This window comes from Meles meles, chromosome 8, assembly GCF_922984935.1.
Source record: "Meles meles chromosome 8, mMelMel3.1 paternal haplotype, whole genome shotgun sequence".
Taxonomy (NCBI): domain Eukaryota; kingdom Metazoa; phylum Chordata; class Mammalia; order Carnivora; family Mustelidae; genus Meles; species Meles meles.
In genome coordinates, this window is record NC_060073.1 from 111,622,744 (window position 1) to 111,649,503 (window position 26,760).

At 42.4% G+C, this 26,760-nt stretch overlaps 1 protein-coding gene across 1 annotated transcript; it reads right to left on the reverse strand.

Annotated features, from left to right (window-relative positions):
* Nucleotides 1-414: 414 nt before the first annotated feature.
* Nucleotides 415-22,576, reverse strand: HOATZ (HOATZ cilia and flagella associated protein). The gene is made up of 5 exons (XM_046015976.1): nt 22,375-22,576; nt 21,026-21,096; nt 3,683-3,745; nt 3,001-3,053; nt 415-472 (listed from the first exon to the last, which is right to left on the reverse strand). Exons 1-5 carry the CDS (start codon nt 22,574-22,576, stop codon nt 415-417), a joined length of 447 nt encoding a protein of 148 aa, XP_045871932.1.
* Nucleotides 22,577-26,760: the final 4,184 nt, after the last annotated feature.

The following is a 26,760-nucleotide window of genomic DNA, read 5'->3' on the forward strand; positions in this document are numbered from 1 at the left end:
TTTTTTTTTTTTTTTATACAGCAAGAAGACTTGAACGTTTTCAGGATTTTTTACTAGCTGTCTCAAGGTGGGGTATGTAAAACCCCTGTTGGGGCACATAAAACCCCCGTTTTATCTGATATTCATAATATAGATCAAATACAGTAGTTCTGGACATACCCTTCCCATGAAAATAAGATAAACGGGAGTTTCGGAAGCGGAAGATGAGAGGGAGGATTGTATGGTCTCACATCCAGCAGGACCCACCACGTAAAGTAGGTGCAAGTATTCAGTAACTGGTAAAATTCCTCGAAGTCGGCATATTGGACTTTTATTTTTGTTTTAACAAAGTGATCCCAGTGGTCCTGATATTAGAGAAGGTTGTTTCAAAAGTCAAGAGCTGAGTGAGCCATCCTCGCCCATGCGTTGATCACGTTAGTCCAAGGCTTTGACCTCCTCTTGGTCTTCCTTATCTGACTCTGACATCACTTTCCTGTTGGCAGTAACATGAATCTGTTTTAAGACACACAGCTCTGTAGTTGTGAAGGCCACACAGCAGGGAAACAACTTCTGAAAGTTTCCCAGTGAAGATTTACTGTCTTGGATCCTGACCATGCATCAGATTTTGCAGCCAAGTATAAACGTGCAAGTGGGAAGAACGGTCATTATGCTGTGTGTGATGTAAAGTGTTCGGGATAAGACTACCTATATGCAATGTATTTTGCTCACAAGTCACACTTCTGATTATCACGGGTGACTGATTTCTTTGGATTACCCACTGGTCCTTCTTTCCTTCTAGTCAGACCTCTTTTAAAATGCAAGTGTTGGGGTGCCTGGGTGGCTTGGTGGGTTGAGCCCCTGCCTTCAGCTTGGGTCATGATCTCGGGATCCTGGAATCGAGCCCTGCATCAGGCTCTCTGCTCAGCTGGGAGCCTGCTTCCCCCGCTTCCCCTGCCTGTCTCTCTGCTTTTGGGCTCTCTGCTTGGCAGGGAGCCTGCTTCCCCCTCTCTCTCTGCCTGCCTCTCTGCCTCCTTGTGACGTCTCTCTCTCTCTGTCAAATAAATAAATAAAATAAATAAATAAAATGCAAGTATTCCTGTGGTAGACAGGAATAATCAAACAACAAACATTTTGATACCAAAACCTTACTAAGAACTCAGTTTCTATTTCTAGTTCTGACAAAAGGGGATCTGGATTATCCTACGAAGATCTGGTGGAGGAGGATGGTAAAGGTGTGTATCTCTGTGTGCAGGGGGTGTTGGGTAAATAAAGGATGGAGGGAGGAAAAAGAGGGCAAAAGTTAAGTATTTTACAATTGTGTTTAAAATATTTCAAAAACTTAAAAAGGTTTATCATGTACAGTATGAAAGCATCGCCTTCTAGATTAGCTAATACTGAACTACATGATCTTTTTGAACTGAAATGTTTTTGTTACCAATATTTTCTGAATTCCTACACGTAGTAGTGTGCTAGGCACTTTGGGTGACTCGGTTTCTCAACGAGCTTGCAATAGAGTTGATAGATAGGTCAAAAACACATGAGGGGCACCTGAGTGGCTCAGTTGGTTGTCTGACTCTTGCTTTTGGCTCAGGTCACGATCTCAGGGTGGTGAGACTGAGCCCCACGTCAGGCTCTGTGCTGAACATGGAGCTTATTTAAGATTCTCTCTCTCCTTCTCTGCCTTCACCCCGGCCCCCTCACTCATGTGCTCTCTTTCTCTCTCTCTCTCTCTTTCAAAAAAAAAAAATACATAAAGAGTTAAGTAATGTAAGAGTTAATGAGTTGAGTGATTATAAAATATGGCTACTTGTAGTGTACGATTATTTGCAGAAAGAATGGTACAGTTGGCAACTTTATAAGAAGCTCAGAGGAGGAAGATGTCCCAGTGACATGGAGTGAGATCTAAGGCTTCAGGGCAGAGGAGGGAAAATGGGCAAGTTGAATACAAATGGAATCAGGCAAATACGGAATCATCCATTCAAGCTGTGAAGTAATGTTTTACTCTTAGGCGAATCAATAGAGATGGTACCAGGAAGTGTCCTGAGGATTCTTATAAAAATATGCCCGGAAACCCAAGGTGCCCAGACTTATTGCTGATACTGTGAGTACGTTTTCACCCATTATTTGAATCAGATAAATGCATCTTCCCATTGGCGAGTTTTGCTCTACTCTTAGAAGCTGGTTCAAATAATCTAAGAAGAAGAAGGTAAACTGCTGAGTATTATGTAGACAACATAGCCAGGTGATGAAATGATCTTTTCATTTCGTTCAAAACTTTCAAAAATTGCTATAGACTTCTTTATTTTTAAGATTACTTTGATAACATTAAAGGGAGTCAGCCTCAATGAGGTAAGAATCTACATTCTCTTGCTCTCTGTTCTCTCCTGAATACAGCATGCAAATATGTATTTGCCAAATTAATGTTGAATTAGCCACACGGACTTTCAGTCATAATACAAAAGGTGGGAAGACTGTTTTGTTAGAGCTTCTTTAATAATTAAATAGTGATAGGTGGTTTCAGCTCTTCTGGACCGTGGGCCTCCTCCTGCTCTAACATTATTCTGGGCATAATAAGGCTATTAACCCCTCCCTGTGGGACTGCAGCCCTTGCTACCTGAACCAAGATTTAACAACCTTAGGGATGCCTTTGGTGGTATGGGAGCTGGTGATCTAAGAGACCTGCTGAGTTGCTGCAGATGAGGGGGCTAAGTGCGGGGAGCGGGGAGGGGAGCCGGAATGGGAAGGGCAGGGTAGGGAATGTGTGCAGGGATTCTGGCTTGATCGGCTGTCCCTGCTGTCCCGTCTGACCATTGTACCCAGGCCTACCACAAAGAGATGCAAATGGGCACGCACACTTGAATGTGGAGGAGGAGAAGGTTTATTCAAGGGAAGAAATCTGTGAATACAGCGGATGGGTTTTTAGAAGATCTGAGGGTAGGAGGCAAAGGGAGTACCCAAAAAAGTGCTTCTCTAAAGGGGGAACTAGAAAGGTAAGAATATTTTTGACAGACGTAAACTTACTTTGCTTTGTGTACTTTGGCCTTTGGCTTATAAGGAAGGGAAACCAGTTCTTTCTAAAAAAAAAAAAAAAAACAAGACAGAACTCAGCGTAATTTTTACTTCTTGCACTGACTGACATTTCCTTACTGGGGAAAAAAACCAGACTTAAGGTCTAATCATCAGAGTTTGTACAGACTAGCTTCTTAAACCTGGAGACACTGGGATTAGAAACGTTCCAGATGAAGGGTATTTAGGGGTTAGTCAGTAGGGCAGGTGTTGGTACATCTATAAGTTTACAGGGTGCTCTTATTGGTTTTACTGTTTTTACTGGGTTTCTCTTCATTGAGCACTTGTTTTTGTATGATCCCAGCAAGATCAGTCGTTGTAAAACAAAGATGAGCACAGCGGTAGCCCATGTGACGGAGGCCCACGTGACTGTCCTCCAGCTTGAACATATGGGATGGCAAACCGGCGTCACGGCCACCTCATTTCTCTCCTAGCAGAGCTGCACACTCTGGAAGTGTGTGCACTTCCAGATGGATGACGAGACCGCCTGATGTCGATCCCCTGCCCCCACACCAGTCGAGAGAAGGCTCTGGATTATGAGTATTTAGGTTTATGGGGATAATCCATAAAACCTCTGAGAATTTGCCATAGTTCCCCCAACCCCACGCAGATTCATCTGAATGCCTCTCAGTCTCACCGAGATCCTTTCTTCTCTTTGTTTTCTTAAGAGTTGGAGAATCTCATCTCTCCTTTTAGCCTGCTTAAAGGAGAAAAAAAAGTGGGTGAGTTTTTTGACTCAATAATGAAGCTTTTGTCTGTAAAGGACAGTTTTTTTTTTGTTTGTTTGTTTGTTTGTTTGTTTTTTACATTTCCTTTCTGGCATCTTTGGTAGAATTTCAAAATATTTGTTTTCCATGATAGATTTATACTTTCCATTTGTAACACAGTTGATTCCAGAGGACACTGCCTTATAAAATAATGTGACTTTGATACTCAGTGGAAGTGTATTTTTTGGTGCTCATTTAATAATCTAAAAACTTTTATTAAGACTTTACTACTTAAACTATGCAAAGAACTGTACGTACATTATGCCATTATTTTCTTGTAATAACTCAGAAGTTTTTGACACTACTATGACCCCATTTTACAAAGGAGGACACTAAGGTTAAAAAAACTTGCCCATAGTGGTGAACTGTGGCTGATCCCAGCTCTGTTTGCCAACAAACCCCAGCCTCTGACACCCCACTAAACCGCCACTAAATTGCAAGGTCAGCAAACTCAAGCAGCAGCCCACAACCCAAGCCCATGACAAGAAGGCCACATATGGAATCTCATTCTCTCATCTCTCCTCTGCCTTCGATTTTGAGACACAGACACTCTCAGGGAAATTTTCCTGAGTGTAAAAAACTAATTTAGTGTAGGCATGAAGATATACCAAGACTCTATAAAACACTTTTTATAGAGTATAAAAGAGAGGCAAATACAGGTACAAAAATTCTTTCAGAAAATCCAGTTCTGTTCAGTTTTGGAGATATTGAGGCAGAAAATCGCCATTACAGCTATTTGAGAACAAAAGAAAAACCTGAAAATCAGACAAATAAGATTTGCAACTTCAAGTGGCCGAATAAAATGAAAGAAGCCTGTTTAGATCAAGGCTGGAAGCAAGAAGTAACAGAAGAGACACAGATTTGTCATAGTCAGGTACACAGTCAAAGTCAGCCATCCAGTCAAATGGACTGAGCAGGGCACTGTTCTCCTAGGGCAACCATAAATTGGCTGGCTTAAAACAACAGATATTGTCTCATAATTCCGGATGCTAGCAGTCCAAAATCAAGGTGTAGGCAGGACCACGCCCCCCTGAGACCCGGGGGGGGGGGGGGCACTCCTTCCTTGCCTTCCCCTAGCCTCTGGTGGTCGCTATCTCCTGGTGAGTCTGTCTTCTCCTGACTGTCTCATAACGACACCCCACCCTAATCCAGTAAGAATTAACTAACTTAACTAATTCCATCTATAGTGGTTCTATTTCCAAATAAGGTCACAACTGGAGGTACTAACGTTTTGAACTTCAACATATCCTTTTTTTTTTTTTTTTAAAGATTTTTATTTATTTGACAGAGATCACAAGGAGGCAGAGCGGCAGGCAGAGAGAGAGGAAGGGAAGCAGGCTCCCTGCTGAGCAGAGACCCAGATGCGGGGCTCGATCCCAGGACCCCGGGACCTCATGACCTGAGCTGAAGGCAGAGGCTTTAACCCACTGAGACACCCAGGTGCCCCCATCATATCCTTTTTAAGTGGAGACAAGTTTCAATCCATAAAGAGCCCCTGTGATGTACCGGGGCTGTGCTAGGGGCTGAACAAGGCATTTCCTGCCTGCAAGGGCCCTGCAGAGAATAGTTTCAAACGTGCTACGATGCGGGTAGTCTAGGGCGCGATCAGAGACCTCAAAAGAGACCCTTAATTCAGACTAGGGTAGGGATGTATGTACAGGAGCCTCAAAGATGTCCCAGAGGAGACAAGCTGGTGCCTGCAAGTGGGAGTCACCAGATCGCAACAGACACAGGATGGGGACGAGAGTTTTGAGGTAGCAGAAGCAGGTTGTGCAAAGCCCCAGAGGTTGCTGCATGGCTAAGTCGTTCCTTGGGAGCAGTCCTCTGCCCAGATGCCTCCAGGAGAAGCTACCGGCCCCGCGCGTGCTCCACAGAGTCGCCTGGGAGGAGGAGCCCATGCAGGGTGCCAGCTATCAGCAGCTGGGACCGGGGCACCTGGGCCTGGGCTTTCCCTCCTTCTGTTCGTGTCACATGAACCTTGCCTTTTATAGCCTGTGACATTTTTACGTTGGGACAGGATTTCTACTTTTTTACTTGAGTTTTAGGCCTCATATACCACAGTCATTGAAAGAAAAATAATCCAGGGTTCTTGTAAACACTAAGTGTCATAATACCTGTCTACTTGCTGGGGACTGAATTAAATAATGTCTGTAGGTCAGGACTTAGCGTGTTTTCGATGTAGGTGTGCAAAGCTGGTTTCTTTTCCAGCTTTTCCATTAGGCATGTGCTACTCGGCCGCAATTAGCTGCCTCCATACTGTGATTATCTAGGCCTTTGTATCTTTATTAATGTACTGATCTTACTTTCCTTCTTTTATCTCATAGTTGCAACCATGACTCTTTCCGAGTCTGTTCATCTTTTTAACCTTCCTTAGAGCTATGCAGTGCCTCGCGGATGACAGTCAATGAATTTTTGTTGAACTGAATTGAGTCATAATGTCTGAATGAAATCATTGCACTAATACACAATTATTAGCCTAAGCAAAAACAAAAAGAAGAAGAAACACGTTTTTAGTAAGTGAAATTAAACAATCGATCCATCGATAGTTCTTAAAATCCCTTATGAACAAAACGACGTTGACTATATAAATGTATATGTAGCCATAGGCCAATTAGACAGTCATAACACTTCTCATATACACATAGACACGTATTTAGTTACAAGATCTAAAAGGAACTGTAAAATTAAACATTCATTTGTCTTAAAGAGAGAGAGGTGTTTATTCTAGGGTTGGTCCAGGCCAAGCGCACGTTCACGGTAGGAGAGTGCCGCCAGCCAGCTCCGAGCGACCAGCATCAGGGCGTAGCGTGAGTTCTCATGGCTTGTGTAACCTGGCCAAGGGCTCCAACTACAGAATTTTATTTTAAAAGTGGGGGAAGGAGCTGTTGGCTGGGGAGTCTCTACCTGCCTCAATCTGCTGCTCCCACCCCCCTGCTCACATCATCCCCTGGCCCTTCCTTTCTTGGTGAAAAATAACTCGCACAGATTTTATGTTAAAAAATAGATGCATTTTTTTCTTTTGATTTCAGGTCCTTTTTTGTTTTAATGGACGTTGGTACCAAATCAGTTTTATAATATAATGCACCAGAAACAAAGCTTTCAAATATGATTTGATTTCTGCTTCCTGGACATGTTTCCTGGGAATGAATAAGAAAATTACTGTAGGCAATGGTGTCATCAGAACAAAAACACAGCCAAGCAGTCTAATAGATCTCTGCCTTGATAGTTAAATCAATTCAGTGGTGAGGGAAAATCCTTACAATTCACCTTAGCAGTAGGGATAAATAATTTACTTGTTAATTTTATAACAACAACAGAATAATCATTTCTAATCACAGTATTTTGGTTGTGTTCAATAATGGAATATTGTATTTATAAGGCACTTTGGTCATAACATTTATTAATTCTTCAAATGATATAGGGAAATCAGAATTTATAATTTTTTAACATATTTTTATATATTTATAAATTTAATTTATATTATATACTATTCTTGAAAAAATGTTATGGAATAAAAATTGGCTCCAGGAAATTAAGATATGATAATATATAGATTTAACATCTCATAGGTGGTAAAAGAATTTTAGTGTCACATCAAGAATTAAATTGCTTAGTTCTCGCTCTTTGGCTTTTCAGAGCCAAATGACTTGCGTCACAACATATATTATAGAGCCAAGCATTTGGGTTTGAATCCCGGTTCTGCCGTATGCTTAATGGCAAGTAATACCTTCCCATCCCCACTGGCTCCTCCTTTCTTCCCTCTAACTGTCATCACTAACCCACAGGTTAGAGGCTTATGATCCAGAGTAAATCAAGAAGCCACTCTCTGAGCCTTGGATTTCTCATTTTTAAGGAAGGTTGCTGTGAAAACTGGAGATCACGCCAACACTGCTTAATGTTAAATATTTAATAATGGTAGCTATTACTATTATCAGAGAAAATTTTTCTTCCAATGCTTTCAAAATCTGGAAGAGAGGGAAAAAGAGAAGGACAGGTTGCCTGCCCTCTGTGGACAGGTGCGGAGGATACTGATGACTCCACCTCTGGCCTACAGGTGAGCTGCTGAGGAGAGCTGGATGGAAGAAGAGGGGAGGCGAGGAGGGGAGAGGAGGAGGGATGCCCAAGAGGTTATCTGCCCTTGATTACGCAATGCAAATGCCTCTGTCCGCAAATTCCCCAGTGCATTATAGACGTTCTCCCTAGGTAATCTTCAGTTATTAAAGAGACTCTTAATAATTAAAACACTAGACTTTAAAAGAAAGGTCCTTTCTTCGCAAGACCTAGTTCTCCTATGAAAAATCTATTTTTTCTTTGGCTTATGACTATAATTTTTTGAGTGAAACATTAACCAGATATAGCTGGTTCCTCTGATTATTGATCTACATTACCAAAAGAAATTTTCTCTGGCTACCACAGCACAAGCAGAACTACCGAATTTAATCCTAAAACCACCTTAGAAGAGTATTGGAGTGATTTCAAAAGCAATTCTTTGCCTGGACACCTGGCAACCATCCCAATACGCAGAGAATCTAGAAATTCTTGGAACTAATTTGGTATAGTAGTTAAGCACCTTGGTCCATTGTCAATATGCCCAGACGCAGTCTTTACTATATTTTAGCTACGTGCCTTTGAAAAAAACCACTTACATGTTTCAACCTCAGCTTCCTCAGGTTTTTACAGGGGTAGTTATGGCACTCCTCGCAGCTGTTCTGACGATTAAATAAGAATGGGAGTAAAGGACGTACAGTGTATGTGCTAGGTAGTTAGTTCTCAAAATATTATTATTACATAACAAGAGGAGCAGATGATCTAAAAGGAAAAAACTGTGAAGAAAATAAACTAAAAAATACTAGAGGAAATATATTAATTCACATGGAGGTTTAAAGAAATTCTTTTCTCTTTCCATTGAATATAAATGCAGTATATGGTCATGGCACAAACACCAGAAAATGAAAAAAAAACATAAAAATAATATTTAGGGGCGCCTGAGTGGCTCAGTGGGTTGGTTCTCTGCCTTCGGCTCAGGTCATGATCCCACGGTCCTGGGATCGAGCCCCGCATCGGGCTCTCTGCTCAGCGGGGAGCCTGCTTCCTCCTCTCTCTCTGCCTGCCTCTCTGCCTCCTTGTGATCTTTCTCTGTCAAATAAATAAATAAAATCTTTAAAAAATATTTAAACGCATCCACTCTGAATCTAAATCTTAATATAAGTTTATAATTTTAAAACCTGTAGAAAGTTCAGAAGAACATTAAAGGAGCTCCAAAATAAGCAACCCAGGAATTTAAATTCATGCACCAAAGGGAGAAAGGCAGCTAGATAAGCAGCAGGCTGACTTAATGATCATAACACAAAAAGCATGCTCGGTGCTGGAAAGAAGATAACAGTCCGATTAAAAATAGAGTCATGGAAATAGGAATGAGCTGAAAGATGCTTAAAGATGATGATAAGCCTCGCTTGCCTGGGACAAGATGTGTGTTTTGGGGAAAAGGAGTATAAAGGGTGAGATATTTGGGTAGCATCATATTGAAGGGTTTGACATAAAGAGGACTCTGTTTAAACCTGGTTTAGTAGACAACAGGAACTATGTTTCTGACCACAATACGATTTAGAAATAAAAAAACCCAAATGTCTTAAGAAGACTTCATACACTTGGAAATTAAAAAGCGTACTTCTGAATAATTCTTGGGACAAATTAGAAATCAAAGTAGAAGTTTAGAAATACTTAAAAATGAAATAATAATGAAAATACTATACAGTTTTTGAGATGCACCTAAAATAGTATTTTGAGGGATATTTATAGCTGTAAATCCTTATATTAGAAAAGAAAGAGAATGGAAAATTAAGAAACAAACTGAAAAGTCAAGGGAGGTAGAAGGAAAATAAGAACTAATTCAATATCGAAGGAAGACGTAATAAAAAATCAATAACTAGTGCCACAGAGGCCAAAAATATGATGGAGAATAACAAAGTCGAACATTGGCTTTTTGAAGACTATTAAAAGAGATAATCCTTTGGCATAATTATTAAGAAAAAATACAAATGATTAGAAATGAGAAGGAGTAATAACTAGAGCTATGGCAGGATTAAAAAGATGATTAAAAACACTGAATCCTTTATGCCAATACGTTTGGAAATGTAGATGAAATGGACAATTTGCTAGGGAAAAAGAGCAAACTGATTTAAGAAATAACAAACAGGCTCATCGATCTAAAAACAAAAGCAAAACAAACAAGCAAAACAAACCTGTGCTACTTTTTCAGGTTAGGGTCCTAGTTGTCACTTTAATTTTAACGGTGACTCTAGTTTTAGCCACCACATAGCTCGTCAGTGGGGTTTGCCTTGGACTGAATCGGGTCTGAACTGCGTGGCTCTTCGCCACTTCGGCTACTGCCGTAGCTTCAGTAAATTAGCTTTTACGCGAGACTTTTCCCCTAGATTTCTAGGAACTATTGCAAAGGGTCTGTATAGATGAAAACAGTCCTTTTCCAGTGGATTTTTGATAGGGTTCTGGCTGGGAATCACTGATCCAGATCTTCATCATGACTTGCAGAGAGACAGCGTTACGATAAATTTAAATTTATTTACCTGCAAGGGTTAACCAGTTCTGCCCACACATTTTGGCTCCATAGTTGAAATTTCAAAATATATTTTTGATTATATATATATATATTTTTTTTAATTTTAATTTTAATTTATTTTTTATTTTTGCAAGTGATAAATAAATATAGGCCTATGGGGAAATATTAGGAAAAAGTCTTCTTAACACTGTGGGCAAGCCAGTCTTGATAGTGTCTTTTGATCAGGTTGCGGAAATCTGGGGGACCGTGCTTTTTGTGATCCACTCATCATCTTTTTTTTTTTTTTTCAGATTGTTCAAAGTGTTCACTTTTATTTCTGGCTCATTTTACATTCTTTCAATAATTACTTTAACTTCACGGAAAATGGCCATCAGTGTATTGTAGCTTATGTGATCGACAACTACAATGGAACCCTTTCTGATATGCTCCTTTATGTTAATAAATACGGCCACAGCACTAACGAGATTGGCTTTTGCCTCTTTCTGGTTAAAGATGAGTTTTAATGCTGCTAAGGCCTTTGTATTGATCATATTTCTGGCTGCAGCTGGATTTACCAATCATCTTTTTTTTTTTTTTTAAGATTTTATTTATTTGACAGAGAGAGATCACAAGTAGACAGTGAGGCAGGCAGAGAGAGAGGAGGAAGCAGGTTCCCCGCTGAGCAGAGAGCCCGATGCGGGGCTTGATCCCAGGACCCTGTGATCATGACCTGATCTGAAGGCAGAGGCTTTAACCCACTGAGCCACCCAGGTGCCCCAACCACTCATCATCTTTTAATGACAGTTTACAACATTCCAAAATCCATTTTATCATCCTTTTACCCCTTTATCAAAGCATTTTGTTCAATACTGAAGCTGACTTTATACCTGCAACAATTTTATTTTTCAATTATGGGTTAAAAGAAAACAGAAAGGGAGAAGAGAAGATAGAACTTCACTGAGTAACTGCGGGATGACAGGCCTTGTGGGGGGGAAATCACTCATTGAATCCTCCTGACACAGGGAAATCGGTATTATTATTATTACCACCGCTTTGCAGGTGGAAAGAGCACAACCACATAATCTCAGGGTCATTTAACTAACTAGTAAGTGGCAGGACCAAGTGTTCAGACTCATTCCCAGTACTGTTTGACTCCATATCCATGCTGCTTTGGCTAGACTCCTTCAAACACATCCTAGAGATTTTGGAACATTCATACACACACACACACAGTGATAGATGGTTTCTTCATGTCGTCTTCATTTTGAAAATGAAAAATTGGGGCGCCTGGGTGGCTCAGTGGGTTAAATCCTCTGCCTTCGGCTCAGGTCATGATCCCAGGGTCCTGGGATCAAGCCCTGCATTGGTGTCTTTGCTCAGCGGGGAGCCTGTTTCCCCCTCTCTCTCTGCCTGCTTCTCTGCCTACTTGAGATCTCTGTCTGTCAAATAAATAAGTAAAATTTAAAAAACGAAACAAAACAAACAAAAAAAGAAAATGAAAAATTAATAAATGGGATTAACCATGGTGGATAAGACAAGTTTAGTCTACTCTCCAAAAGAATTATATTCTAATAGAAGATGAGTGTTTTGGGAATACACAGAGCGGAGAGCTTGAGGTCAGTTTATTTTATGGTATCATGTAGCACTTTGCAAAAAGTGTGTTAAAGGGTTAAGAATAGTTGAATTACAGTAGTATTTTTTTTTTTCAAGTAGGCTCCATGTTCATGGAGTGTGGGGCCTGAACTCACAACCCTGAGATCAAAGCTTCAGCTGAGGCCAAGAGTCAGATGCTTAACCAACTGAGCTAGTTAGGTGTCCCAATAGTAGTACCTTTAAACTGATGAGCTTTCTAAGATCTTACTTAATATAAACTAAAGAGGATAGGATTTTTTGACTAAAAGTTAACTATTAAATAGAAATTATATTCCAGATTTAGACTATCATCTAGGCAGAGCCAGGGCTCTATGGCTTGACAGCGGTTAAGAACATTATCTGCTTTTTTTTTCTCGAGGCTGTTAAATTTAATTTTGACTTCTATGCCTATGATTGGGAGTCCAATAGGAGCACAAGGGAATTTCAGTTCTTAGTCCCACAGATGCACTCCCCAGCAGGTCCTGTTCCTCTTCCTCGTTACAAGTGCCAACTCGAGGAAGGTGAGAATTCTCATTGGCTTTAGGTAAAACCCTGCATCCTCAATAAAAAGTCTCACATCTGGGCTTGATTCCAAACGGCAGTATGGACCGGCTAGCGCTGATTTTGATAATGCTTCAACGATGAATTTCCCCCATAACTTGACTCCCGTTCCCTGTGCCTATTAATTGAAATCTGCTACACAGATGCTACAGTTTCCATAGAGTACTTTTATACCTACGATATAGTAAGATACAGAACGGTTGGACCTCGAATGACCTACTATCCACCTTCAAAGATAGCCTGAATAATCCGTGAAAAGGCTTTCTCCAGCATGAGTTTTCGGAGGCAAACGTAGCAGCAATCTGTGAGAGTGGATGGCGGACATCGGAGCATTATTGATTAGAGCGAGAATGCTGACTGGCAGGAAAAAGATGCGTATTTAAGCACCTTTCCATACCTCCTGGAAATTGCTTGATCCTGGCTCTAGTCCCAGCTCTGACATTTATAATTTTCATTTTAAAATGACAGCTTACTAAAATGAGAAAAACATATCAGTCATTACATAAGAGGCAGTCAATACAATTTTCCTTAAACGTAGGTTTCAATAAAATGTTAACTCATCTGTTGTGAAGAATAAAAAATATTTTTTCTTGGTTCTGCGATATATTTTTTCTTAGTTCTGTACACATCTTTTAATGGAAACCAATAATAATTACCTGAAGAGTGTTGCTCTTGTTTTAAAACATTCACACAAAATAAATGCATGAAAGTAAAAGTGATTTTTAAATGGACTAATGTGGCTTTAAAAGGCACTTGTTTTTTAAAAAGCAGTAAGTGAGATTTGAATTTTAAGGTTGAGAAAAATGGGAGCACAAAATGAACGTTATACTTTATAGTTCAATAGAGTATATACGATTGAATGATATATTATTATGATTCGGTCTAATTACCAAGGCTTGTCTTCCATACAAACAAATAACTACTGAGTCTTTAAGGTTTTCATCATATCAATGCATGTAGATAAGATGAAGGGCTTAATAGCACTGACTTGCTCCTTTCAGGTGTGTCTTTCCTGTCCTGCCCATTAGGCTGTAAGAAGGAGGGGGTGGGGGACTCCCCATCAGATAATGCCCAAATCTGGTCCCTGGCCCTACCTCCCTGAATTTCAGGCCTTATGGCTCTACTTGCTTATCTCCGAGGCACCTCAAAGTCCTTAAGTCTCAGCTGAGTTCTTAACCCTCTGCTCTCCAACAAACCAAAACAAGACACCAATGCAACCCCGACCTTGGTCTACCCAGCGTCCCTGTGTCAGACACTGGCACCTGAGTTCTGGGAGTCACCTTTGACAGATTGCTGGGCCTCATCTTTCATATCCAATATATAGTTCAAGCCTTAGTTGTTTTAATTCCTAATTCTCTCTCTAATCCACCTTTTCCTAAACCCAGCTCGCCATCACCACCCCAGCTGGATGGCAGCAGCGGCCTCCACTCTCGTTTGCCCGCTTCTGCTCTGGCTGCTTCCAATCCATTCTTCACTCCATCATACATATTTTAGTGGAAACTGTTTCCCATATTATAGTCTCCTGACCTTCCCAAATAAATCTGGTACGGTGAACCCCCAATGTAAAACCCTTCAGTGGCTTCTTATCGTTCTTACATGGCCTAAGCTTTGCATTCCCTCACTGGCCATTCAGCTGCTGAAATGCCCTATGGCTTTTGAAGCTTAGGATCTTCGCAAAGTTGCCTCTGCTGTCCGGAATGCTCGCCCCATTGCCCCCTTCTCCTGGCCTCACTAATGCCCACTGCCCCTTCAGATCTCAGTTTATCTTTGCAGAAATCTTTCCTGTTCCCTTGATTGGAGCAATGTTGCCCTATTAAATGTTGTCTTAATTCTTTCTTGTCTTTTATAACAAAAGTTTCAAGGTTTAGATATACTATCCGAAATAACAGGTAAATTTTTTCTAATAAATTACTGAATTACTGTAACAAGGAAAATATACCTTTATTTGTTTATCTAATAGAATCAACTGTTTGTAAAAATTTTTTTTTTTTTTTTTTTTTTGGAGAGAGAGGGCTCATGTGAGTGGGAGGTACAGAGGGAGAGAGAGAATTCCAAGCATGGACCCTGAGATCCTGACCTGAGCTGAAATCAAGAGTCAGACACTTAATCAACTGAGTCAAGTTGATTTCTGAGCATTTTTTTTGGCTTGGCCAAAAAGATTACCATAGGTCAATTTTTATCTCATATATTAATGGGTTTTAAATAGTTTCCTGGTTATGGCAGTAGGGGAATAACACAACTGTTTAGCAATGTGAATGTTGGGGAGAAGGGTTTATGTTTCCAGGACTTTGCTTTCCTTTTTATAGCCAAGCCTCTCTCTGGACAAAATTCTAGTATATGAAAAATTGTCTTGTCCCCTGGTGTTCAGTATCTTTGTTTTGTCTGGTATCCCAGATATTCTGGGATAGTGGTCCTGCCTTATTTTCCACTCCTGACCCTGTATTCTAATTCCCATGACAAGGTCTGTTGAACCTTCACACCCTGACCTTGAATTTCTCTTTGTTGCCTTTCCCTGGTATCAGTTCCTTTGGAGAACATACAATGCTCACTGACTATGACTTTGTTCTGTGACTTGTAGACCGTATTTCCACTACGGTCTTGTCATTTATTTTGAAACATATGTAATCCTTTTGGACTTCATTCTGCATTCAATGGTTTCATTTACTCATGTTTTACAAGGAGATCATTAGTATGGGTTCTTGACCAGTTGTATCTTAGAGTTTAAAATGTTTTTATTCTGTTCTTAAGGTGAATGTATAAAGTACGCAGATCTCTGTAAAAAAAGAGGAAACGATGCTTTGGGGACATGGTCCTGTCCAACTCCGGGGCTGGGTCTGTCTTGGGCAATGAATTCGCCTCTCTGATCCCAAATCTCATCTACTTGATCCTTTTTCCCAAGAACGTTTTCATGGGCGATAGATGTTACAGAGCAGATTAAGAGGGGAACCTCATCTGCCGACTGAAAATGTTTCCTGCGTTTGAATTATGTTTGAAAACAAAGTGTACTATAGATAACATAAAAGAGTAATTCATATTTATGTAATCTAATTATCATTTGCTACCAAAATATTTACTTGTTACTGTGAATCCCACACTCGATTTTTATATTCTTCCACTTGAATTCTTTGATTATTAGGAACAACAGGAATTTAAATGACTATCTTTTGTTGGTGAAGGAGAAACCTACTGTTTCCTAATGGTATTTACTTTATGGAGGAAAAGGAACTTTGCTTATACTGCATTAGAGCATAGCAAAGCTAAAAAAAAAAAATGCTAAATAACAGTGTTACTGAGAAAATCTAGGTTTGTCTGGGAAGCTAATTCTGAGCAATTTGACACCAAAGAGGATTTTATCTGAGCATCCTGGCAATGACACTAAGGAAATTTCCTACACCTTTGGTCTGGCTCTATGAAACTGACTTACAATGAGTCTAGTATCCCTCTTATTACCTTGAAAGTGTAGGATAATGGCGAATAACATTAAAGTTTTCCAGTTTCCGTTTGTCTCATAAACCAGTAACTAAAATTGTGAAGAGGGCGCCTGGGTGGCTCAGTGGGTTAAAGCCTCTGCCTTTGGCTTAGGTCATGATCTCAGGGTCCTGGGATCGAACCCTGCATCGGGATCTCTGCTCAGTGGAGAGCCTGCTTCCTTCTCTCTCTCTGCCTGCCTCTCTGTCTACTTGTGATTTCTGTCTGCTAAATAAATTAAAAAAAAAAAATTCTTGTGAAGCTTCTTAGATTCTCCTTCGAGAATCTTCTCATAGCACGATTTGCTTCTGGATCATGGAAGTTCCATATAGCAAGCTCACTTTTGAGGAAGACTTACACTATGGTCAATCTTGGTTGCCCAGGTTGTGTGACAGGATGGATTAAAACCCCATGCCCAATAAGGACTATATCAGTGCTGTTTTTCTGTAGATTGCATAATTTCTTGTAAAAATCTTTAGCTTGTATGCACTCATGTCAGAACTTTGATTCCAGATGGCTATTTCCAATATGCCATCTATGTATATGCCTTAAAATACTACTCTGATCTCTTTTTCCTTCTCCCAGCCAATGAATTATTTATAATTCTTTTCATAAAGAGATAATCAGCTAAAGAGCTTTCTCAAAGGTGGCAAAACTAAAAAGCAAATTAGTTTTATGATTTCAAAAAATTAGCTGACTATTCATTTATTATAATGTTTTCAGACTACTTTAGAACTCTCAAAGGAAGAATAATAGTCTAGTATAGTGCTATAAGGTTTCCTTTATGGACAGAGTAAGCTATTTAATCTTGACAGACTTAACTGTTTTTGATTTTCTGCCATGGATATCCATCAAAGAAATAGTAGTTGTGATTAATAGCATTTTGTCCACTAACCAAAAGCATTTACAGTGTATACCTGGAAACGGAGGATAGCATTACAGCTTTAAAAAGTTCAACAACCCCCCAAAATCAATATCAGTTGGAAGAAAAAGCTTTTATGAAGATACTTCTAAGACACATGGAAAATAAATTTTTAGATTTTTTGTTAGTTTTAAGAAAAAAGAGAAGAAAAACCTTCAGGAGAATTGATGGGAAATACTTTTTCCCATTTTAAGATGAACACCATTCTAGGTATTTACTTATCAATGTCTATGTTCGAAATATGTAGAAGATTCTCTGAAATTGAATAGAGCATTGTACATTTTTTATTAGCTAAAAAGAACCTACCACCACTACTTATTTTCTGCCATCAAGCTAAAAATTCTAGAATGGTGAGGGCAGCAGGGCAGGTAGAGTGCTACAGACCTAGAAAAACAGTGGTATCCAAATACCGACTCTACGTTTTCATAGCAAAGTCGCAGAGTTCCTCTCGGCACATAGAGACCCATGAAGACAAAAGCAAAACTGAGAAGAGAGGTGATGGGCTAACATGCCCCTCAAGCAGACTTGCAAACAGATTAGCTCCGAGGAGAATTCTTGCAAAAATTAGCAACCTAGAAAAATGTGCCAGATGGATACATGTAGGAAAGGCAAAGCAAAATGAAAATATCATTGTATAGAGCATATGTTTGCTCACTGATTCATTCAATTATGCATTTATTTATTCAATTCACAAATATGTATTAAATTCCAATAACCAGAAAGGCACTGGGCTTAAGCAATAAGAAATGATTTCCAACCTCCTAGAGGAGAAGAGAATTTACATTTGTTGAAGGCAAACTGTGGCCAGGGGCTGCATATAACTTAGTCAACTCTGTCAAGTTTTTTTTTTTTCTTAAGATTTATTTATTTATTTATTTGACAGAGAGAGATGACAAGTAGATAGAGAGGCAAGCAGAGAGAGAGAGAGAGAGAGGGAAGCAGGCTCCCTGTTGAGCAGAGAGCCCAATGCGGGACTCGATCCCAGGACCCTGAGATCATGACCTGAGCCGAAGGCAGAGGCTTAACCCACTGAGCCACCCAGGTGCCCCTGTCAAGTTTTTTTTTTACATTCCTCCTTTCATGTCTGCGGAAGCTGAGCCTCACAGTTAGAGAGATTGTTCGAGGTCATGCAAATAGTAAGGGGCAGAGTTAAGACTTCTAGACGCGCTTTGTCTCCGAAGCCCACTACACCACAGTGTCTGTCGATGGCAGGAAAGCCGGAAACATGCACAGTGACCCCCCCCATAACACAGGCCAGAGACGGGGACGACCCCAGTGAGGGAGATGGAGGGGACCTACTGCAGGAGCGCGCAGGAGGAAGCTGTTCATCCCGCCAGCCTCCAGCTGGCCTCTCCTGGCCCAGAGAAGCGGCACCGCAGCTGGGCCTTGGAGACAAATGCGGAGGGGCGTTTTAGGTACAGACACACACGCGCGTTGCAGGCTGAGGAAACAGCTACGGTCTCACGCGGCTGCAAACGGTTCCTCATACTTGTTCATTCGTACGACAGTTTTGAATTTCAGGTTATTTGGCAGCAGACCCGAACAGTGCCGCGGCCAGCGGTCAGTATAATGCAATGAGTCTCATGGGCTTTGGAGTTCGAATAGAGGCTGTGAATCTCGGCTCTGCCACTTGCCACTTGTGGGAACTGGAAATTCACGGAAGCCTGGTTTGGTTAAATGGGGAGAATCAAGAGGAGGCTATTTTAAGGAGAAAATGAACTGGTATAGACGTCAAGTGCTTAGGTGAGTTTATAGCGCAAGTTTACACTCACTAAATGGGCTGCTGCGAATTCGACATCACAGTGATAGGAGGGTGTCTCTAGCAGCGCTCAGTGACTGCGGATTCTCTTGCGTTTTGTACCGTGGAGCGTCTGAACAGCACTCTGCTATGTAGTACTGACCAAGCTCTCCTCGGTACTCACAAGGCACGCCTTCGGCGATACTCTCTCTCTTTCCTGCCGGCTTGCTGCTTTGTTGGGCTTCCTCTGCTCTCAACAGACAGAATCTTCTTTACCGCATTGCAGGACCCACTTGACCTAATGTACAATTTGGCAGATATCACAGAATAATGTGTATACTGAGGTTCAGCAAAGGCTATTTTACCGACTCATCACTTCGACAGCACATAGAGGGAGGATTCAGTGTGCCCTTGCCTAGCGGTTGAGAACCAGTGGTGCAGAGCGGGCTACCCTGGGGTTGGGGGAAGGGTGGCAGGACAAGTCAGCCAGCTTACGGTCAGATTGGAAAGGAACCTAAATACCATGCTGGGGGATTTGGTCTTGATCCTGTAGAACTGGAGAGCCAGGGGGAAAATGAAAGTAGATGGACAGACGGAATTGTTCCCCACACCACATGATGCCATCCCTATGTTAAAGCCCTAACTCCATGTGTAACTGTATTCTGAGAGAGGGCCTTTAGGGGGGTAATTAGGGTGAAATGAAGTCATAAAGGTGGGGCTCCAATATGATAGGACTAATGTCCTTATAAGAGGAAGAAGAGACACCAGAGTTTTCTCTCTGCGCCACGTGAATACCCAGTGAGAAGCTGGCCATCAACAGGCTGGGAAGAGAGGATCAGAAACCAGCTATGATGGCATCGTGATCGCGGACTCTCAGTGCTCAGAACTGGGAGAAGATAAAATTCTGTTGTTCATGCTAACCGGGCTGTGGTATTTCACAACTGCAGCCCGAGCACCCTAATACAGAAGGAGAGAAGCACAACCGGATGTGGGTTTTAGGAAGCTGACTTGTGCGCTCTGGGGGACTGCTTTGCATAGTCTCTGGTCAACTCAATATATTCTTTGAACCTCAGCTCCTTTGGGAAGATTTCTTGGTTCCTTAAGTTTCATTTTGATGTTCTTCAATGTGTTTCCATAGTAGTGTGACCATATACATCTGTCGTAATAAAGTATCATAATTCTTGACTTCAATTGACTGTCTCTCCCACCAGACTATAAACTCCTTGAGATCAAGGACCACACGTTATCTTTGCATTCCCAGCATCTAGTATAGTACTTGGCACTTGGTACTTCTCAATCAATATCTATAGAATTAAGTAATTAATATAGAAGGACCCAGGGCAAGGAAGCCAGTTCTAATAGCCCATTAGCAGAACAGCCACTTGTAACTCACATCATCTTAATTGTTTGACAAAACATGATAAGAATTGACAATAGTGTATCTTTAGTTTTTTATTTCTAATCTCTTCCAAAAATGAGATGATTTTTACATCACTAAAAATTAGTTTCCATCCTACCCATTAAGTCCCAGTACAAATATATAGTTCCCAATATCCTCAAGAATGAAGCAAATGTTATTTATAATTGCTTCATTTGTTTGGAGGAATCACCAATAGTCTGTAAAGTGAATTAATGTGATCGGCAAACACAAATGCATTGTTCCGTAATCTATGTAGAATTCCCGATAAGTCTTTCAGAGTTTTCCAGAATATCCAATGATTAAAGACATTAGGCCCACTGAAACTTCTATCTTTGCTTTTATAGTATAAGAACAGTTACAGGGATGGAACTTACCCATTAACCAAACAAAGTGTTCCTATAAATCACTGAATGAACTGCAGAGTTAAGTCTGTGTCTATGTCATGAAAAGCAAGGGCTGTTGCCACAAAGAGATGTGTTCAGTTGATTTGATGATACTAATTTGTTGAATTTCAGCCTTTAGTCAAAATGGTTCTATGTGACAGGCTCATTCCTCCGATCTTTTAATTTTGACCTAATAAGATGGTCTTTTTGATTTTTCCAGTTATTACAATGTTCTTAGAACACTGTATATAGTTTGGGGCTTTCCTGGATGGAAGGTGTGTGGATTCATTTCCCCCCATTTCCCTCTGATTCTCTTATTCCTGTATACCCTTGGGGTGAGAATAGCCAAAATTTAATACAGTTTTTTAACCCTCAATTAAAATTCTAATAAAAGTTCTCTAACCGCTCAAGCTGATGTACCAGAAGTAGAAATATTTTACATATATGTGTTTAAAAAGGATAACTGGGATTATTTAGAAAATCATGATGAATTTCTAATGAAAATCAGATTACCTTCTGAAATATTGGCCTACCTTTTGGAGATACTTTTTTTTCTCCTCAGATTCCTCGATCTTTCTGGTTTCAGCAGTGACATCTATAGTCTCTAAAAGAAATAAAATGGAATTCAATCTGAAATAATGTTGTCATGATGTTATAATAATGTTGATATAAACTTGGATAAATGTTAAAATATAACAGAGTAGGAAGGGAAACACAAGTATGTACTCTGAAATTTTACAAACCAGATTCTTAAATAATTGGAGACGGAACTAATTAGCTGTGGCCAAAGGGAACCTCTAATCTCTTTAGAAGAGGAGTAAGCCTGAGTCCAGAGACAAGGAGAGGTCTCTGGAGAGAACATATTTGCAGTAAAAGAGTTTCAAGTTTCTACAGTTCTATTCAACATGTTAGAGGAATTTCGACATTCACCTCTGGATAAGTAGGACGGTCTCTGAGATAGGGTTTTGGTATGCATTTCAGAAAATTATACCAACGTGTAAAGATGACTCCTTATACTTATTACCTATTTTCTGAAGGATCTAGGAATCAAGACTTTGAAATGCATGAAACTTGGTACTTACTGGTTTTTCTCAAGACTAAAAGGCCAGAAGTAAAATTTCTTTAAAAAAAAATACAAAAGGGAAGTGAAGAAATTATTGGAAAGACCACAGGATTAAAGATATTTAAGCTTTCTAAAAAAAGGGGAGTTATCTGAGCCTTCTATACCTATAAAAATTGCATAATAACAGTTTCCGTAACTTTGGGTTATTGAGGTTTTACAGGTTTGGGAACTTGGTTCCTAATATTGATTCTGCTTTCGACTTTCCCTGAGGCTTTCATGCTTGAACTTGATTATGTAAACAACCGCCCTTAACATCCTTTCAGTCAACATATAACATCTCCCCTAGATGCTTCTCTGTTTAGCCAAACGGATGCCATGACCTAAGGGTCACTTTCAGATGTGGTTTTAGATGTAACAAGTATACCACTGAAGTTTTCCACGTGGAAAAACTGCTGAGAATTTTTTTCAAAACTGCTTGTATAGGTTTATTTTATTTTATTTATTTGACAGAGAGAAATCACAAGTAGGCAGAGAGGCAGGCAGAGAGAGAGGAGGAAGCAGGCTCCCCATGGAGCAGAGAGCCCGATGCGGGGCTCGATCCCAGGACCCCAGGATCATGACCTGAGCCGAAAGCAGAGGCTTTAACCCACTGAGCCACCCAGGCGCCCCTGCTTGTATAGGTTTTTTAAGTGTTTGGAATGAAAGATTCCTGTTTTAGAAGTAGGTTCGGTGGTTACTTGTGGGAGCGGCTCTGGTATCTTCCAGAGGTTGGTTATTGCTGGTGGAGGCAGGAACCAGCGGCGGGAGGCAGCTACTCACCCCGAGGACGGCGCCTGGAGGGCTGGGCCACCGGCAGGCGCTGACTGCTACCTCGGGGCAGCACCAGCTGCGATTCGTTAGGAGGGTACAGGGACGCCGCGATCCAGAACTGCTTGGCCAAGGTGGAGTCCTGTTCCGAAGAGCCGGTGAACACCAGTAGTCCCTGGGGGCTGGGAAGCCTTCCGCCGGCCCTCGTTTCCATGGCAACTCTGGACGCTTCTGAGTTCCCTCGCTCTTCTCCCAGCCCTGCCCCGCAGAGAACCGTCCTGTGGGCAACCGCGGCCGCCAGAAGCCCTTCGGTTCCTGGAGAGATGCTGGGGTCCAGCGCGTGCCTGCGGGCTATCTGAAGCCCCCTTCTGCGGTCTCACAGGCTTCGGGACCCGTCCACGCCTCGGCGACGAGATAGGAACAGTCAAAACATCAGGTTTAGGGTGGTTCTTGTTCTGTTGGGAGTTAGTAGGGGGCACTTGAGCTCACAGCACCTCAGTCAGCCTTCAACCCTCTCCTCCTGACCCTGCTTCCTTACCCCCCAAATACATATATCTAAATAAAGCTTTTCAACTCTTAGTCCTGTCACTGTCCCCAACCCACCTCTCCTTCCACACCGGACTGCCGCAGCTCGGCACGCCCTATGTGGACAGTGGTTGGAGAATTCAATAGGGCAGCTAACATCCTAGCCTATGGGAGCCAGGGCGCTGAACTGGCCGAGAAGTACCTGCGGATAAACTTTTTGTTGTATATAGCCCGCCCCCCGCCCCCATCCCATCCTTTAGGAGCCGTCTCCTGGGAGAGGCTGGATTTGCATTGTAAGTGCATCTACGAATCTGTCCCACTAAAAGCTGCTTGCACTGCAACTGTCCTAAACGGGCCACTTAAAAGGCTGTATCTGATGTGTGGACTCAGTCCCTTCCTGAAAAATAAATTATGAGAAATGTTCATGTATACTTATAAAAATATTAATAAGTGTGAGTGAATAACTTTCCTGCTCCCAGGAAAGTTAATCTCGTTAATCTAGGAACACGCTAACCATTCCAGCCATAGCAAAGTTGTAATTACTATGGCAGGAATGGAGATGGACATCAGAAAGCCAACTCAGGAAAGGTTAGTGACCACAATTTATGACCTTATGGCACTTTATTCTTTCCAAATATTAATACAGTCTCACAGTTCAAACGTGGATAATCACAAGTCTATACGGTGACATAGATCGAAGGAAAAAATCCTATTTCACAATATATATATATTTTTTGTTAAGAGCCTGAAGGAAATTGGTAAATTATAAAGACACATAAATTATACATTGTGTATTTAGCTGCTAAAATACTGATTTTTTTTTCCTGTTAAGGGACAATGGGTAAGACTGGAGCATTTCCAAACCCCACACTGCCCCAACACAATGATGTGCACAGCCATTTCATTTGGATGATTCCCAAATCTTTTTACTTGGCCGTGTGGTTAGTGATTGGTACTATTAGCAATCAGCTAACTACACTGCCTAGTAACTAGACTCACAGAACACGCCCGGCAGTCCCAAGTTGGTGTCCCATACGTTGTAATCGACAAACGTTCATGGTTCATTGGTAGCCCCTTTGGTTGGTGGTTGGCGAATACCTTACTAAATAACGAAAAAGGCACAATGAATCACACCGTACAGCGTTAAACGTTACCCAGGGGACTCCTCCCCGAAGTCTCAATTGTCATTAAGCTCACAATTAAAGCCATGAGACTTTACACTTGTCGCTCTCCTTGGAGGCGGGTTGCCCCGTCCTGCCTTGCTCCCCGCGTAGCTGACCGTTTAACTGCATCTAGCGGCAGCCGTCGGGCTCGTCGGGCCGAGCGTCCCAGCAGGCTGACAACGTGCGCGGCGCGCAGCGAGGCGGCAGCAAGCGCTGACGCATCACATCTCGAAGCGCGGCTTCCTCCCAGCGCCCGCTGGGGTTGGCCGTTTGCTGCCGAGGGTGGCGTCCTCCTGCCCGCGGGGCGGCGGGTGATGCTGTGCCTTGTTTTGCTGGCAGTGGAGTTAGTGATTGTAAGCAGCAGAGTACAATCAGCTAATTACACTGCCTACAAACCGAGCACCGGGCGCCCGCGGGCTGCAGCTCCCGGACGGTCGGCGGCGCCAAGCCGTGGCCCCGTCCCCCCCCCCCCCCCCCCCGGGCGATGCCCGACGGTGCCTGGGCGCGAGGACCCCGGGGGGCGCCCCGGGCCCAGCCGGCATCCTCGCCCGGCCCGCGGGCTGAGCTGGCCCCTGCCGGACCCCCGCGCACACTTGGCGTGGCAAGGCCAGCCGGCAGCGCTCGGAGGGGACCTGCACCCCCGGGCCGCGTCCCCCCAACTCCAGGTGTTCCCGGGTTCACCCCCAGCCGCCGCCGTCCCCGTGCCGGTACCCCCGTGCCTCCCGGGGCCCGCCCCCGCAGGTTCCCTTCTCGGGTCCTTCCCTGTACGCTTTCTCTGGTCGGGCTCCCACCTTCTCACTCCCACGTCCTTTCCGCCCCAGAAAACTTCTCTTCAGTCCCCAGCCCAAACCCTAAAGCCGGCTTTCTCCACCCCGTGCGCCCAGCAGCGCCGAGTGACCGTGGCCGTGGCTGGCCAACCGCCCTTGGAACCCCGTGGCGGAGGGGGCGGGGCGCGCGCGCGGTGGGGTGGGGTGGGGTGGGGTGGAGGAGGGGTGCGGTGGGGGAGGGGAGGGAGCCACGAGCCTGGCCGAGGGCGGGTCTCTGCGGGGAAGAGGCCCTAGAGACCCGAGGCACAGATTCCTGAGAAGTTTCTCTTCCTTATAGGGCAGGAGGGACAAAGCGCTCCTTACCCCCTCCGCCTCCCCAAGAAGCCCCACACGCCCACCCAGTTTTCATGCCCATCTCGGTCAGGGGAAACAGCTTGGTCTGATACCAAATTGTAGGCTCTCATTTTCCAAACGGAGATAGGCCTGGGTGGCCTCTGACATGTGGGACGACGGTCTTGGAGAGGCCCATCTGCACTCTCACCTTCCCCTCGGGTTTCTCTTACACTCTTGGAGGGCCTTGCCGTGAGTGGAGGGTCGGCGCTTCTCAGCAAGTAGTGAGTGGGCCAGCTCCTGAGTCAGAGCTTGGTCCTCACACACTTACTGAAATACCTACTATATGCTCAGCACCCAAGGTCATTCATTCTACCCTCCATATGTAGAATCCAGGTGGTAACACAATGTGAACACACACTACTTACTACTCAAGACAGTATATAATAAACTGTTAAACTGGGGAGAAACAGAAGGGGGGGTGGGGCGTCAGTGAGGATGCAATTGTCAGGGAAGCTCCACCGAGGACCAGGAGCTCCAGCAGGTCCTCCAAGCAAGACTAAATTCAGGGTAAGGGTTGGGGAGACTAGAGAAACAATGTCTTGTGACCTCATACATTTTCTTCTCACAATTCCACATCTGATGATGTAGATATATTTATGTGTATTTGGACTAGATTGGATGAAAGAGGACAGTTTCAAAGAATTTCTAGGAGACCTCTACTAATACTTCTTTCCTTGAGTTACTCCTTCCCCTCTTTTCCTTCAGGGAATGTGTCAGGAGAGGATAAAGAATATTCTAATTCCATGCTTTGCGGAACTCAGTTGGAAATAGCCCTCCAGTCCTGCCTTCATACATCTGGTATAGAGCACTCACTATTGACCCCCAAGAACTTTGTTCTAAATTATTTTCCCCAGAGGAAAATTTCCCAGTTAGAGATTGATTCCCTAAACCCAGGAAACGGTTTCATAGATGCCACTGGTAGCATGAATTAGGGGCCGGTAATCTAGATCATTCAAAACAAATTCCAAACTCACATGATCAAACCACCAGAACTTCTCAAGGAGGAGTTCGAGTTACAGCATCATCTTTCACGATGAAAGACAGCACTTTTTTTTTTTTTGCCACTTGGCATGTGTTCTGAGATCACCAAAGTGAAGAGTAAGACATTGAAGTGTAAAATGTACAGTACAGAAAACATTAATTCTCAAGATGAACTTACAAAGTTAAATTGCAAAAATGGGTCATTTCTAACTATTTTTTCATATTCATCTTATCTTTGGGGGAAGCACAGCGTTGGAGAAACACACCACAGAAATCCCTCACACTTCTTCAACAGGTACAGGATACCAAGCCATACCAGGCAATATGCTGGAATCAGAGCTAAGTAACCAGAGAACTCTCTAGAGGTAACTGTTGAACCAATTTGTATCTTATAGCTACACAGACATACATACATAAATGCAGGAGTGAAATAGCTCCCATTCCATTAGCCATAGGCAGACTTACAAGTTTTGGTTAGGACATAATTACAAAAACAATCCTGGCTTCTCAAATTGTTAGTCACTTTACCCAACACGATATTAGATACCTCTTCTGATGGACGTTTTAGG

What these genes read in the sequence shown, in the direction of transcription:
- HOATZ (XM_046015976.1), bottom strand. Translation starts at nt 22,576, where the DNA reads ATGGAAACGAGGGCCGGCGGAAGGCTTCCCAGCCCCCAGGGACTACTG. An exon ending in AAAAAAAGTATCTCCAAAAG is followed by an intron (nt 3,746 to 21,025) that starts GTAGGCCAATAT and finishes TTCTCCTTTAAG; the next exon opens with CAGGCTAAAAGGAGAGATGA. An exon ending in AAAGAGAAGAAAGGATCTCG is followed by an intron (nt 3,054 to 3,682) that starts GTGAGACTGAGA and finishes TTTTTTTTTTAG; the next exon opens with AAAGAACTGGTTTCCCTTCC.